Source organism: Aphis gossypii, chromosome 1 (assembly GCF_020184175.1).
Source record: "Aphis gossypii isolate Hap1 chromosome 1, ASM2018417v2, whole genome shotgun sequence".
Classification (NCBI taxonomy): Eukaryota; Metazoa; Arthropoda; class Insecta; order Hemiptera; family Aphididae; genus Aphis; species Aphis gossypii.
The window spans coordinates 64,467,002-64,484,592 of NC_065530.1; the positions used below are offsets into that span (position 1 = coordinate 64,467,002).

General features: G+C 26.6%; 1 protein-coding gene and 1 long non-coding RNA gene across 7 annotated transcripts; one reads left to right on the top strand and one right to left on the bottom strand.

Annotated features, from left to right (window-relative positions):
- Window positions 1-45: 45 nt before the first annotated feature.
- Window positions 46-17,178, bottom strand: LOC114132914 (huntingtin-interacting protein 1). Of its 6 annotated transcripts, none has more exons than XM_050198835.1 (19): window positions 17,082-17,178; window positions 8,841-8,974; window positions 7,903-7,966; window positions 7,597-7,796; window positions 7,265-7,484; window positions 6,909-7,183; window positions 6,655-6,845; window positions 6,401-6,506; window positions 5,175-5,259; window positions 4,779-4,867; window positions 4,616-4,699; window positions 2,992-3,123; window positions 2,783-2,930; window positions 2,626-2,703; window positions 2,411-2,557; window positions 2,110-2,336; window positions 1,793-2,046; window positions 1,200-1,429; window positions 46-1,103 (listed from the first exon to the last, which is right to left on the bottom strand). In XM_050198835.1, exons 2-19 carry the CDS (start codon window positions 8,922-8,924, stop codon window positions 949-951), a joined length of 2,769 nt encoding a protein of 922 aa, XP_050054792.1. In that variant the 5' UTR covers window positions 8,925-8,974; window positions 17,082-17,178; the 3' UTR covers window positions 46-948. The 6 variants fall into 6 exon arrangements, with proteins under 6 accessions (XP_050054792.1, XP_050054793.1, XP_050054791.1 ...); XM_050198836.1 differs by lacking the exon at window positions 17,082-17,178 and adding an exon at window positions 12,210-12,412; XM_050198834.1 differs by lacking the exon at window positions 17,082-17,178 and adding an exon at window positions 9,285-9,717 and having other exon boundaries at window positions 8,841-8,971.
- On the top strand, window positions 9,815-12,463 carry LOC126549490 (uncharacterized). The gene is made up of 2 exons (XR_007603606.1): window positions 9,815-9,964; window positions 12,058-12,463. It is a non-coding gene; the product is annotated as an uncharacterized LOC126549490 (long non-coding RNA).
- Window positions 17,179-17,591: the final 413 nt, after the last annotated feature.

Consider the following 17,591-nt stretch of genomic DNA (forward strand, 5'->3'; position numbering starts at 1 on the left):
ACACAGGAAAGCGGCTAAGGATATGAAAAATTTCGGTCGGTTAAATAATAAAAGTAATAGTTCACATTTTATTATATAAGATGTATAATAATAATAATTATATAATATAAAAAAGGAAACATAATTTAATATTTGGTTAGGTTACAATGATTAACAATAATATTTGTGAATTGGCGCAGATCAATGGCCCAATAAGTAAGCTAAGTAGAAAAATTATAAAATATGCCACAAAATAAAGTAATAGAAAAAGTTGTAACTTAAATTTGCTAAGTTAAGGATTTAAAAAAATGTATAAAACCATAATAACTTATATCTAATTGTTCACATGCGCAACAATTACAATATAATTTATAATAAACATAATATCCATTATTTTAACAATAAATATTAGATTATTTTGTTTAATACAACATTAGTACACAACATTAAGATACAAACTACATAACTTTTTTTAATATAAACATCAACAAGTGAAATAACATTAAAAAAAAAAAAAATGAACGTAATTTTTTTCAAGCATGCTCAATGAAAAGTAAAATAATAATGGAATAAAAATTACTATAAATAAATGATTTTATAGTTATTGTACCTTAAGTCCTAAAAATTCATTCAATGTTCGATTGGCAATTTTATTATGTTTAAAAACAACTTTAGAAACACGAGTAAAGAGATCTCTGAAACTGATACTATAAAATATTATTTAACAGCCATTATAGTTAGGTCACTAAAACCCGTTTTCATGATTGTAAATATAATAAAGAAAACATCAATAATTTATTAAGCTTAAAATGGAATAAGAGTTATAACACATAATATGTCTAATAGTAGTGGTTTGAGCAGTATAAAAATATAAACTTAGTGGTCAAATTATAAGAAAAAAAATTAATTAATTAGAAGCAGATTGGATTTGATACAATAGACAATTAATGGAAATTTATATTTTGTTCGCTAACTTTGATCTTCTTGGTAATGTAATTTGCGCAATGCAGATAATTTCATTCTTTCTTTTTCTAATGATGACTCTAATTCTAACACACGAACTTGGCACTCAATTTCTAAACGTTTGGTTTGATGTTCATTCAGGACACCTAAATCTAGGTCTTCTGAAAAGTTGAAAAAAAAAATTATATGAGTAAATTATGAATTAAAAGATTATTTACTTTATATTAAATATAATAATCTTAATTTTTTTTTTTTACCTGTTTGTTGAACTAATTGGGCACAAGACTTGGCAGTAGCTACCACTGTAGCAGTAGCATTAGTAACATTACGTGACGCTTGTGATAACTCGGCTAAATTATCACTGTTTTGTGAAGCTTTTACACGACTGGCAACCACAAGTTGTGCTGTACCGGCAGCCACACAATGAGAAGCGACTATTAATCTTTCTAGCTTCCCTTCGCCGCTTACAGCTTCATTTGCTGCATCTCTATTTGAATCAAATTTTAATTTTAATAAATAAACTTTAATTATGTACAATACATTATTGTTAAAATATGATTAAATATAAATTTTCGTTTATCAGAACTCCAACAGCAGACCAACATAATTGAATTAAAAATGTATCTAATACATTTATTTAAATAAATAAATAAATTCTTTAACGAACTAATAATTTGTTATGAATATTTAAAAAAATGTATGAAATGTTTATCAAATTGTTTGTACACAATCATTTTTAAATAAAATTATGTAGACAAAATATTGTGAACTTCTAGGAATTAATTAATTTTATATTATGAATGTTATTATAATTTAAACTATTTTAATGTTCAATAATATTGGTACTTACAACAATCCTTTAGCACCCAGTCCTATAGACTTGGCTGCAGATATTAGTCCTTCTGTCCACTGATGGTTACGCTTGTAGAATTCTTTAGCTGACCCATTAGAACCTTGATTAGCTACAATTTCAGCTTGAAGTTTACGTGATTTGTGTACCAACACTCTAATGGCAGCCATGAGGGAAGTACATGAATCCAAAATTTGTTCATTGACTTCCAGTTTAACTCCAGAATGAGCTGCTCTAGACTCTGTGATCATTTCCTAAAATTTTAAATATATAAAATTATTATTTTAAAGAATATTTTGCATTTAATTAATGTGTACTTGAATGCGATTAGCCGCTTCCTCAATTGCTTTATCCATCATACTAAGTTCATCTTCAACCAAATCTCCCAATGATTCGTTGGCTTGTGTAGAAAATGCCATGGATTCTACATCATTCAATGAACCAATAAGACCGTTGCAACATTCATCAATTTTGACACCAGTCTGCCAAGCTGTTAATAGTTTTACACTGTCTTTTCCTACTTGTTTGCATTTATCCAATAACTCTAGATATCAAACAAAAAACAAAAACTATGTAAAATCTACTTTAAATTATATAAAACAGTATGAATAAATTTACTTTGAGCATCATTCAGATCAGATTTTGTATTTGATACAGCTTTTCCAAAAACAATATACATGGCAACATAATGGGCAAATCCTGCAACCTCATCTTTTCCTTTTCCAATGGAACTGACAAGTTTTTCTTTGATTAGAGATACACATTCTAAGTTTGGAAAAAAAAATAATATGTATTAGAAAATATAAAAATTATAATATTATTTCACAACATACCAGGAGAACAAGTAGCTGAAGACATAGAAGGATCATCTAACATTTCACTCGTATGTTCAATTATTTTACGACAGGATTCTAATAAAAATTATATGTTTAATAAACATAAAATTAGTTCAATAAAAAAAGAGTATTATTCATAACATTATGCACTAACCAAACCAAAGAGCATTGTTAGAAAACCGTAATTCCTCAGATTCAGAAAGTTTTAATTCTAAATCAGATTTTCCGTGTACGGCATCAGCTAATTTTTGCTTTACTTCATTAACTTCAGTCTTTAATAGTTCAGTTGCCATCAAAAGTTCCTAATAAAAATATTACATGTTAATCTAAATAAGTATATGATTTGTACATTATTATTTATACTTCATTTTGACGAGTAGTCGAATCCACAGTAGTTTGGAGTGCTATCAATTCCTCTTCAAACTTTATCCGCTGAGGTGCCATATTAAATTCAACAGTACGCATGTTTGACAACTGCTTGTCCACGTCAGATTTCTAAAATAACCGTGTATATTTCAAAATGTAATATTTTTTAAATAAAAATATACAGTAATTTACATCAATAATGTACATTTATCTACTACATAAATACTAATATTAACATTTTAATAAAATATTTTACAGCATACTTAAATTACATAAATACAATGTATAGCTTATCTTCTATAAAAAATAAATAAATAAATGTCTTATTCTGGGATATTAAAACTTTGTAACAAGTCATCCTTTAAAATAGTGTATATTGCTCGTAAAAGTTTACATAGCGTACATTAAGTAGCATATATATATTTTTTTAATTTTTAAGTCGTTTAGATTTTTTATGTGTTTAAAAATTACATAAAAGTAGCATACAAAATGCTAATAATTGGAAATAAAAATTACATAATGGTAACATAAATTATATTCTAATTTTAAATGCCGTATTAGAAGGTCAACACAATATTCAAAGTTAAAAAGAATATATTAATTTTACAACTGTTAATAATTATATCTATATGATCATATTTAATCTTTTGTACGACTTATATTCGTACATAGAAATTGACACTGCAATGTTAACGTTTCCTAATGAAAAAACTACCTATTACATTAAATTGTTTATAACTGTTTCCAATTTCTAAATTATTCTAGTTTTTTATGTGGATAATTTTTTAAAACATCTACATCAACTTATAATATATAAATTTCACATATGTATTCGATCAATTAATTTACATTAGTTACGCTAAATAGTACATTTCAGTTTGTGATTTTCCATATGACTTTTTTAAATAATATGCTAATAGTTTTTGTAAATATTTACAAAATAATATAATTTTTTTGAAGTATGTCATTATTTAAGTTTTTTTACTTTTTTGAAAGACAATGTACATATTTCATATTCTAAATCAGAATATTTTTCTAAGTACTTAGTTTTAAAATAGAAAATTTAAATTATTTGTTTTAGTTAATTGGTATGTTAAGTTGAATGCGCAAAGTAATAGCTAAATGATATAAGACCACTATTCCACCAACTTTAACTTTATAATTTATATTCTTATTAATTACTCATTTAAATTCTACAAAAAAATATTTTGGATAAGAATATAAAATAAAAGTCAAACTGTTCATTCAAAATAGTAAAAAATTATAACCATGTAAACTGGTTAATAAAAAAATTGTTTTTTATCAATATTAACATCTAGTAATGATTACAAATTATATAAAAATAAAACATTTTAAAATACCTACATTAAGTTTTTTAAATAATGAGTTTCTTATATTAAAAATTGCATAATATAATACATAGAAATAAATAAATTGAATGAAGCACTACACCCTCGACCAACTAATCGCTACCATAATATTCAGCTATAAATTAAAATTTGTATTTGTGTATCTCAATCAATTTATAAAGAGAACCATAATTTGTACAACTTATCATTCAATAAACGACCTACACCTTCCCAATACCTTGCCCATCACGTAAAACACAACTATAGCTTACAATGGACAGTAACAAGGAATTGGCAGCCTGAGCAAATCTAGTCATTTTTTCTGATCCTTTCAGTGACTTATCGACGGCAGCTTTCTAAAAATTAGTTATTTAGCGCACCAAACTAAAAACATAATATTACAATGTAAATAAAAATTTAATAACAAATGATTACCTGTCTTAACAATGTAATGTGTTCTTCTCTTAATTTGGTATACACTTCTTTCAACTTGTTAAATTTTTCTTCAAGCAATTTATATTTTTCTAAAAATGATAAATATTATTAAATTAACTATTACTACAATTATAATTATCAATTATTTTTAAAATAAAATATAACTAAAAATCATTTATGTGAGCTGGTTGTCAATTAATTTCCTAAATCACAATCATTTTAAAAACAGAATATTTATTTTAAGTATCTAGTAATAAAAATCTAGATGTCTATAAAATAAGAATGTAGACAAAACAAAATTACAAGATAGTGAAATACCTATTGATGACACATACAATTATAATGTAACATTGAAGATAATATTTTTATCTAAAGGTATATTATATGATAACTTACTATCCAATTCATCAAAATTGTCCGTAGAATTTACTTGATGCAGTAAATCATCTCTGATAAGCCTTTCTTGAGTTAATTCACTATCCTAAGGAATTTAATAACAATTAAACAAAATTAGTTATTTAATTAGTGCAATAGCTATAAAATTAAAATAACTGATATTTTTTTGATGTGTCGAAATAAATAAATAATTTTGGTTTTCTTAAAATTGTTGCGTGTAATTAAATCCATGTTTAAATACAAGTCGCCTTTTACATCATATCATTTATACAACTGGTTGTATCTTAAATACAAGCATAGTAATTACTTTGTATGATTAAAATAATTATAGAAAAATATTCATATGATGTGCAAGTTTTAAAAGTGTAGTTTCTAAAGCATTCTACATTTCTTCATGTTTGTTTTATTTCTATAGTATTTAAAAAATTTTCAGATTAGATTACTGGATTTTTATAGAATTTAATTTTATGAAAACATCTAAAAAACAATACAATAATTATATGAACAATCCTGTCAATAACCTTCAAAACAATAACCAATGCTCTGTGGTATATTAGTAAAACTATCTATAATGACCATCTTTGATCAATTTAAATTTATTAGGTTGTGAACCTAAAATGTAAGTATACTTCCTACGTATGACTATAAATTGTAATGATTAATAACTAAAATAGAAAAAAAATATTAAGTTTTACAATTTCGGGGGAGAAAAATAACTTCTATACGATTTGGGAACTGCGGATTTTAAAAACTAATACTTTATAATAAATCCTATTCAATTTTTTAACTTTGAGGATTTTTATATACATTGGTTTAGTTCTTACATTATAAATGATAGTAATTCGTTAAATTAAACTTTAAATTACAGAGTATATTATTTATCTTAATATTTTGTATACTTATATTTTTTATCATCCCTATAATCTATTCTAAAACAATTTTAATGTTATGGAAATTATAAAAACATCTGATGAAATGTAAAACATTTAGAAATATACTTTTATAACATATATAACAAATTATTAATTTGATTGTATTAAGTAAATACCACACTTGCGTTTTAAGTACAGCTTGTTGTGCAGTCATTTTGTAATGTAAAATGTGACGAATATTTTTATGGAAGTAAGTGCTAAACAATAATTTAAAGTTATTTTTAAAAGCTTTATATTTTCATACAATTGAACATCAGATTTTATTGATTATATAATCTTTAAGAAAATCCATACTTTTTTTGCCAATTCCATTTCTAATGTAGAAACTTGTTGTTTTAATTGAATTATTAATGATTGATGAGCATTTAATTCTCCATGTAAATGCTGAATCATGTTATCTCTGCAATGCATATTCATAATGCATATAATATATTTTGAATAATAAAAATAAGAATTAAGAAGCCATAAAAAATTAATTATGCATATTAAATAAAAATAAATATATAAATAATACTGTTCATAATATTATTTAAAGTGAAATAATATACCTTTGGGTTAAAAGATCAGGTGACAAAGATCTTTGACTGGTTTCACTACTGGTAACACTATTCCCAATTCCTAGATCAACAAGTTCACCAATCATACTATTATTCTCTGATGGATCTTCATCTGGCAATACAATGGCAGCTTGAGTGACATAGGTCGATAATTCAGCTTGTACCAAAAAATTTGGAGGATTCTAATACATAATAATAATAATAATAATAATAATCAAAGTCATACATTATCTTAGTTATTTTACCTCGGGTAAAAGAGGAATCTGAATAAGTGTTTTAAAATACTGGAGATTAGATGACCCCAAATAAAATTGACGTAATATAGTAAATTGTCTTAGGAAACGTTTTCTATGGCCAGATAAAAGATCAGGTGGTAGAGTAGCATGCATTTTAAAGAGAATTTTTACACATAAATCATATAACTGTGCAGAATCTAATATGCAAGGCAACAAGGGAGCCAATCGACATTGACCATGGCTAGTCATTGAATTTGAGCGTGACATATCCAATGAACCAAAGACTATACATAAAAATAAATAAATACATATAATCAAAAAAAAAATAAATTATAAGTTATCCTAAATAATTAGGGTATACTCACTTGCAGATTGAAGTCCTAGAATTTCATCAATATAATCAAACATTTCAACACACATTTGAAAATAATTATTAACATCATTGTCTCCAATTCTACAAAGATCTTCTTCAGATAAAACTAAGTTGCCAGGAAATCCAGGATTACGTCGATGAAAATCTAATTTTGTAAGTAGTAATTGACAATACCGTTGGATGAGTTTTCCATAACCATCTTTTAAGTGTACCTTCAGAAATGCATGTATAATATAATCATAATTAATAAATTAAAGACTACTATTTTATTAAAATATAAAAAAAGATCTTTTTTTTATTTATGAGAAAAAAATTTAATCATACCCATAATTTTCCTAAATCCTGTAAAAGTGTTTTGTGTCTTTGTGATGATGCCAAAACATTTGGATGGCCTTCCCTCAAAACTTTGTGTAACACATGGCAAAATTTCCAAGCCACAATACGGTGTTCTTGTAATGGTAATTTAGTGACACAACGCCAAAAAGTCTCAGCACTTTTCTCTTGAAATGTACCTATAATAGCATCTAAAATAATTTATTATAAGGAAATAATTTTATGGATTACTTTAAATTATGAAATGTAGTGTTATAGGTATTTCATATAATTTATTAACTATTAAGAAAAGGATACTTCTAGCATGTTTTTCTTTTACTGGATTCTCCAATGTATTAATTGCTTTACTAATACTTGCAGACTGAAACAATAAATAATAAATATAATACAAAATAATATTGTAATAAGAGTTTGGTTTCCCCAGTTTAAAAAAGATTTTAATAAAAAGTAGGCACAATATAAATTGTAAATGCCATTTTTATAATGAAAACCACAATAGTAGGAACAGTTTAAATACAATTAAATACCCAAATTTAAAATAAAGTATTTATGAGTACTTATCTACAATCACTTATTAATCATACTAAGGAAATAATAAATAATAGGTAATAATGAAGTAACTAATTAGTACAGATACCACAAAAATAAAAATAAGTATAAGTATGTCAATAAATGTAAAAATGTGATTCAAGTATTTCAGTCAAATTCTTACATGCAATTCTTCCATTATTGCACAATGAACAATTGGGTGTAGTTTTTTGTTACACTTCTAAGAGTATTACTGAAGACATTAATTGTATCTACTACCTATAGCCTCTTCAACTACAATTTTATCATGAGATATTTATTCAGTTCAATAAAAAAAATAAAACAAAAACTATTGTAAATTGGATGACAAAAATACTAGTTATGATCAATACCTTCTATTTTTTTGTTTTTTATAATTATATAATAGCAAAGTGAAATAATAATTGTGTATTTCAAGTGTAACAATATGAAATTCTTATCTCAAATTGTTTGAAAATATCAACATGTTTAATTGAAACAAGTGGTCATGATATCGGGCTGAGACATAGGTTTGGAGTGTTTCTCGGAGTGTTTATTATCTATCTATTGCAATTTTTAAGAATATAAATAAACACTAATTTGCAATAGCGAAGGCAGTAAACCAGAGGCCAGTACACCACAGTGGCAAGGTAAGTTAACCAGGACAACACAACTTATTGATATCTTACTTGAATTTTCTCAAAGTGCTCGCGCTCCTGGTCTAGACTGGTCTTTCGGTTTTGTAGCACCCTCGGCAACGATAAAGACGACATGACGTGACAGTCGATTTAATGATCCACCGCCGTCGCCGCCGCTGCTTCTGCTGCAACACACGGGACAATCAGATTGAAGATGACGTGCCGTTTAATAATAAGACGATCGCCGCGTCGGGCGTTCCGTTCGTGTGGTGTCGCTGTCAATTCGGTACCGACTTGACCACCGGAAACGCGGTAACATATTGAACGGACGGCGACGATATTATAATTTACGACAATAATATGCGCAAGACACGTAGGTACACACAAAACGGAACGACGACGATCGGAAGTATCGGAACTCGGAAGACAGCGGATTCGGATCACTCGAAGACGTTTAGGTAGATGATTAATAATATTTAATATTGCGATACTTACTCAGTTACACGTCGTTGATTGGGCGGGAAAGGGTAAACTGAGGAAAAAAAACACAACAGACAGAGCCACGGACACGGTGCCCCCGCAACAAACTCAATTTACTACGTTTCACTTGGATTCATTCATAATAATATTAATGCACGGCACTATACTCTATCACTGACGACGACTATCCGCACTCCGCACCCCCGTAACCCGTACTCCGACGCGATTTCATTGATACGCCTCCTGTGCTGCTGCTACCACCACCACCGGATGTATAATAATAATAATAATAATAATAAATGGCTATTTATGTTTTTTGTGTGTCTGTGATTGTGCGGGGAACAACGACGACGACGACGAGCGAACGCCTTAGTGCAGCCAACTGATCCTGTCCCCCCGCGGTTCACACGAGAGGGGCGACACTGCGGACACGACCATCGTACACGGACGATTGCGCGGCGACTGACTGTTGAACGTCCGTCGTCCGTCGTTGTTATTTTATTATTGTTTATATTGTTTTATTATTATTTGTTGTTATTCCGAACAACGCGTTCTAGTTGGTCAATGGTTGATTACGTCAGATTTCCAAAGAACTTGTGTTATTTTAAGACGGACGAACGCCGCCGAATGACGAAATGATGATGAACAACTTCGGCCCGGCGCCAGGCGGCATAGCAGCAAGCTGTGGCTGATGCGTGGGTATACCTAGAACTGCGCTACAATGTAAACAATCCCACGCTGACTAATAATATATTATACAGCGTGATTCATCGAGCATATGATGTCAACTGCTTCTGTCTTTAGAAATTCAGTTATTCGAAATCTGATTTTTGCAATTTTTCACTATACTCAAGGTCGTATTTTCAAATTAACGTGATTTTTGCAACTGACACGGGAAGAATTAGTGTCAAGTAGATACAAACGTTTGTTTTTCAAATAAAAACCTCCCTTTTTGACTGCGTATTATTAATTAGTGGAATGAAAATCTGATCTAATATATTTTCTAACTTTGTGTACCTACTATGGACTGCGGGCATATTTAGGAGAAGCGAGGGGCGCGCTCCCCCTCTCCCTTTGACCGTGTAGTACATTTGTATACAATAATATCTATACTTCATACTTGTATAAACAACAACATGTTTCTATGTATTGTTTTGGCTGATGTAAGTATGAAAAATATGTTACTCAAACAAAAATGCTTTACAGAGTATTCGAGAAGACTCCGTGCAGATAACTTAAAAAAAAAAAAACAATGAACATTTTCAAAATTAGCTTAATATTCTATTGTAGGCATATTAAGTTGAAATTAAAATACCTAGTATCTGTCTTAGATTAACTAAACGTGTTAATATTAGATCTAATAATTCAGAAGAATATTTTAAAATATCTATATTTATACCAATTATCTATAATTAATTAAAGATCAAGTTACAATAGAGATAGGTTAGGTTACAAGTATTGCCACTTCAAGGCTTAATTCAATGTAATTTTCATCAAAATAATGATGAATGAGTATGAAAAGATACGATTTTATCAACTGTATTGAATTACGAAAATGATCTTCCTTATGAAGACGTATCCACCTTAAATGCTGAATTATTCAATTACATATATCAATATATGCGAAGGAATCAATAATGGAAGGACACGAAAATAGTTCCACTAACTGAAATAGAAGCAATATAACCTGTAACATTACTTAGATCTTTAGCTAAACATTAATAATTTATTAACAACCTTAGATTCTTGAAAGTGTTATATTAATATTTCCTATAGTTGATTACATTTTAAAAATATTTTAAAAAATTTTGAGCTATAATGAACGTGTCTGTACATAGACATTTAAGATTTTTTCTATAAAAAAAAATTCGCCGTGTCAGAAACCTTGAAAATTTAAACAACTAAACAAGGTTCCTCATAAGTGGTCTATGTGCCAATTATAAATATTGAATATTTTGAAAATATAATATATAGTCACAGCATTTTTTTATAAGTATTTAAGTTAGAATTTTAATGAAATTCGTCAACATTTCGAAGTATTGTAAAATAGTAAGTAATGAATACGATTTTAATTATTTTGTTATTTAAAAATATTACTCGTGGTAAGTATAAAAAACTTTTTCCGAATTATCTTAATTTCATTACTGCGTTTATAAAAATGTATACATAATACATTAATTCTCGGAAAATTGGTCGTCCCTAAACATTTTGTCAAGAAGAAAGACAACGAGATGGTCGGGATGTAGGTGTATGGTAACCCTATAATACTAAACTAATATCATTATATCGATAAAATTCATCATTTCAAATGAAAATACTTAAGTTAAAAATCTTTGTAGAGACAATATTTAACGGATTATTATTATATTTATATCTTAAAATGAGCAATTTAAATACTAATTCTTCTCTGCATAAAAAAATGGATATCTTAAACTTTATAAAAAAACTTAAACTATCAATCTGACAATAATTTTATAAATTGAATAATTTTTGGGAAAAATCGATTTCACAAGTGGCTATAATAATATACAGTATTAAACTCGTACATATCCTTTAAAGTTTGTATGCAATTTAAAAATTATACTTATCATTCAAAATAATATAATATTTAAAATTTAAATTTTAAATATAATATTATAAGTAGCTATTTTATATTTATTTTCTACATTTTATGCTTTATCTATACACGTGTTTGACATAAATATTAAATATCGAAATTTGGAGTAGGTACTTTTAATTTTTATAGAGTAAAAATATAATTTATGTTTCGTATTTTCATTTTGTATAGGAAGTGAGCAATGCAAATTAAAAGAAGAAAACAATTCTTAAGAACAGTCAATTTTTAGCCGACGCAAAACCTTGACGACTGCAATAATAATATTACTACTATGTGCAATGTGCAAATATATAGGTACATTCATATATGTACAATGTACATACCACACACTGGCCTTTCTTTCTGCTCTACTGGGCTACGACGACAACGGCAAAAGTGATGCTGCGGTGTGCTCCAGTTTTTTTTTTTTTTGTAAACCGGCCAACTAGGTTTGTTATGAAGTACTATGTAAAACTCTAAAATTATATTAAAAATAGGTAAATATAGTATATTCGTACATAAATACAAATCGTAAATTATAAGACTTTATAGGACTGTAGCCTGTAATTAAACATTATATTAATCCAAACTAGAAAAAAATGTGTTAATTTTAATTTTATACTATTATAATATGTTATTTGATTATTAATCGTACACACTCACGTAATTATTGTCGTTTATGTAGATTGTACAGTACCTATACAAATTGCTCGAGTACAGTGTTTAATGTTATTATTATACTAGCCATTTAGCCACTAGATACTTCGCATACATCCGCACAGACCAGAGTAATAATATTATTATTGCACCGACTGAATTGTATACACTGTGTGTACTCATTTTATACTCGTGCCTATGATGTTTGATGTTTTTATGTAGGATTTAATGGTATATCAGCAATATATAGTTTTCTAGTACCTAATATAAGTACAATACAATGCAAATGCAATATTATTTGTGACAGACGATTCTCATATAGCTAAAGCAGCTTATTCGTTCATCGGTTCATGCAGTGGTGAACTAATTATTTACTGTCATTATATGATATTATATGTATAATGTTTCACAACTCATCATATGAACCGTCAAGCGCCCACTAATTTTATTTTTCAATGAACTTATTCAAAAAGTTTATTCTTATTTTACCTATATATTATTGTGTTTGAAAAATTAAAATGACCTATTTTCAGACCTGATTTTTAAAAAAAAAACTTTATAAAAACATTTATACAATTATTTTATTATATTATGGTTTGTGAGTTAGTAAAGGAACATAAAAAAAAAAAAAATGCTATACTATACTTATATCTATTTCTGCTTTGTATAACTCCTATACAGCTATAAAATGTCTGATATTTGAGCAAATTGAGTGATCGATGAAAAAATAAATTAAATATATTCAAAGCATCAAAACGTTATAAGACGTTTGAGTAGTTTGACGATTTTATATTAAAACTGCGCTTGTTGAAAAATGTATATAAACATTAAAAGTACTACATATTTAAATATAAAGGTATACGTATGTGAAGAGAAAGTGTGTGAACTATAATATAATAAAATGGTTTTTTTGACTTATGGCTCAGTCACGAATAATACCACGAAAAAATCATTACAATAATAAATTATTAGTTAATATTACGATTAACGTATATTATACAACATTTATGTGCAACGTGTTTAAATATTATAGATCCGACTAATCGATATATAATACAATAATACATTTTATAGGTGGTATATTTTATAGTTATTCATTTTGAATAATAAATAATGATATTTCGTGTTCGTTGTTATCGGTTAGTCATATACATAAAACATAATATAATATAAAATGCCTACGCTCGGTTTTATTTTATGTATAAGTAGAGCGCATTGCGTACAGAGAAATCGTCTTCAAAATCATCCGAGACCCGAGTGCAATGATCTACAATCTACATATTATTATAATATAATATGATATACATGTATGTAATACGTTTAAGTGCTGGCGTAGGTGCTCGCTCATAGAAATTCACATTTTATGCGTTTTACGCCAACTTATACCTATTTTATAGGGGATTTTTATAAATTTACTTCACTTATTAACTTCTTAAATTATAAATTATAGTAAAAATCGCACTAGGACTTTAAATTACAAAGAATAATATTATTTATTTTTGATATTTAGTTTATTTTTATTTTTAATCGTATTTATAAACAACATTGAAACAAAACGAACATTTGTAGAAATTTTCATTTCTAAAAATCTACTTTTACAACTTATAAGTAAAATAATTAATTTTTTGTAATTATTTTAATCGTTGTAAACTAGTTAATACCACGAGTGTATTTTAGATATGGCCCGTTGGACGATGTGATTTTATGACGTAATTCGTAAAACGCGACTTATATTTATTTTAAACATGGTAATTATTGGTAATAAGTAATTTATATTGTTTGAGAGACAGAGGAATTATTTTTCAAAGTTCTATATTTTCATACAATAAAAAAAATAAAGTTGCTCCTAAGAGTATAGCCCTTTAAATGAATGTAAATGACTCATTATCACAAAACAAAAATACCTATCATACCTATAGAATATAACAATAAAACTATTAATAGATCATTACTATCATTCTACATTATAATGAAGACAATTTGAATACAATATCGTCACTCCAAATTAATATGATTACAAATTACAATATTGCACACTTTACGAAATTGCATAAAATAGATTCATTTTATACTAGTTGGTTTTTCTTTAAGAATTACCGTAGTTGGGTATCAACTCGTTTAATATGCTATCTATCATAAATATTTTATCTATGTACCATAATTTTATATTGGTTTAATATGCTATATATAAATGCAAATTTTCTTACCTTTATATAATGCAGTATTTTTACGTTGTAAATTTTTTTTATTAATAATATGTATTTTATAGGTAGGTATTTCTTATAGCTCCGAGGAATGATTCGAATTTTTTGTTTAGTACGTTATTTTATGACATAATATAAAGTAATTACTAAACAACTTTTTTGAAAAAAAATATTCTTTTAATGAATTTACATTTTATTATATTAGCTATATACTTGTATAATTTTTTAATTTTATACTCAAATATGGTAGTATATTAAATAAGTATTTAAATTTATATTTGAGTTCTGCTATGGAATATTAAATAAAAATACACACTGCACATCAATAATCATTAAAAAAAGTAAAACTTATTCTTAAAAAATGTATTTCGTATAGAAAAAAAGGTTTGAATATTATGTATGTAAGGATCATCGAATGTGTATAGCAGGATTTTTAACATAGATTTTTCAATTAATTATTTAGTTTTACACATATTTTAAATTACTTAATTTTTAAAGTAACTTATAAATATAACTAACTACCTATTCCAACTAAAAAAAAATTTTTTTTTAAAACTTCAGTGTTTAATTTTAAGGTCATCACTTTAATAAAAATGTTAGGAATTGCTGCAATGATGCATATTATGCACATATAGTTTATATATAATATTAGTTTTATTTTTATATTGCTATATTAAATACATTTAAATACAATTTGATAAAATGTTTTGAATATTAAATCAATGAAATATCATAAAATATTATAAGTATATTTAACAAAAATAAGATGTACCTACACACACATTTTTAAACACACTTGTTTTTAAATAAATATAGCCATCATATAATAAACCTGTTGAAGCGAGAAAGAAAAAATGCAAAAACGGCAAAAGTCATTTTTAAATATTTTTATTTCTTATGATTTTCTCTTTATATCATAAATTGAAAAATATTGAAATATTTGTCAACAGTATATCAAAGGTTTTTCTTTTTATAAAATAGTCTGCAAACACTTCCTTCACGGAAGCAATGCGAAAACGCAGTCCCCGCGGCGTCGTCGGTTCAAACAGAAAAGTCTGCAGTTACTTTATTTAATTTTCCAATTTAATTTAAATTTAATCTTCCTTCACCAGTTACCTATACTTCTTACCTGCAGTCTTGTATTTACTATTTATTATGCACTATACTCATGTAAAACAATCTAATTTATTTTCTTCTACAATTTTAAAAAGTAAATTGATTTGCTGTAATAGCTTTTAAAATATTTATAAACAAATAACTATAGGCCACATAATAAAATAATACTATAATAGAATAACTGCCATATAATAACCAAAATAAATTCTAAATTTTTTTTTTAAGATCCAAGAGGTATATAAAATCATGTATTTTATACGATGTGAAAGTGTTTACCTAGCTTAACAGAGAAATCTACAATTATACAATTATATTAATTAACACTAGAATATTCTGCTTAGTTAGTAGGTACCTACGCATTCTTAATTAAATTAATTTTAAATCTGATGTAGATCATGTTGTAGGTATTAAAAAAAGCAAAAAGTTATAGTTAAACATTTATTATTAATTAAATATAATTTATTAGGTATAGTCGACTATAGGTGCTAGAAAATAAAATGAAATATTCGATCAAATATATACGAGTATACTGTATAGTGCATATTAGTATTTAGTGCCTTACTAGTTACTAATAGCTTAATATAAATGTTAACATAATATTAAAGGTAGCTATATAATATATAATAATATATCTATATATATTATTTAAATATCTTAATACTTTTATGGCTATATACGTTCAACGTTTTGGATTTTGATAAAATAACATATTATTAACTTTACTGTATGTTTAGTTAATAATAATGATAAAAAAATATTTATTTATAAATATAATATTTATTCAATTTTAGTTATCTGTAGAATATAGTATACACTCGACTAGTTCTATACTGTTCTACACAGATTAAGCACAGATGATTTTTCAATACCTAACGCATATATTTTTAATTGCATCATCGCGGGTGTAGTAAATAATATTATTCATTATTCCATTTTTTTTTTTTTTTGTACCTAGAAGATAGCTATAAATGTCCTATTGTAAATTGCAATTTACTAATTCGAAAAAACATACGATGTGATTACGAATTATTGAAAAAAGTTTTAAGTATAGGTATTAATGTAGTAACTTTGCGATTCACGGCGGCGGCCACCACGAGCATGGGAGACATATTATGCGCGGGGTAAGTTAATAATACAATAAACTATATTATAATAATAATAAATAACAATATTCGTAAAATTGTATTGATTGTAAATAGTTATAATACTCATATAATATCAACGAATGACGAGACTTACTTGACTGCTGTGTGATAAGGTGTATGAGATCGAGAGTGATGCTGCTGTATGCAGGAATACGCGAGCAATATTACTCGGGTGCGATTATAACACGTACTGAAGTGGTTCATGGACTTGCGCGATGATCCATATTATAAATAATAATCATAATATATAGCATGCTGTTTAAATTACCGCGACTGCGGGCGCTAATCTACACGACTGTTTTATCAACAAAATAAAAACCTAACAAATCTCTTTTCAATTAAAAACCGTGCGATTACGACTATGGGTCAGGAACATGCGATATATATATATATTATGTACTTATTTTTATAATATTGTATAATTAAAATTTAAAGGTTTTTTAAACCGAGATAAATATAAGTGTGAATTACAAATCTATATTATATATTATTATGTATAATAATAATATAATCACGGTTATCACTCGTCTACTTATTCAACGAATGATTTTAATCAGTTAAACAAAACGATATGCAAATATTAGAAAAATACTGATAATTTCCA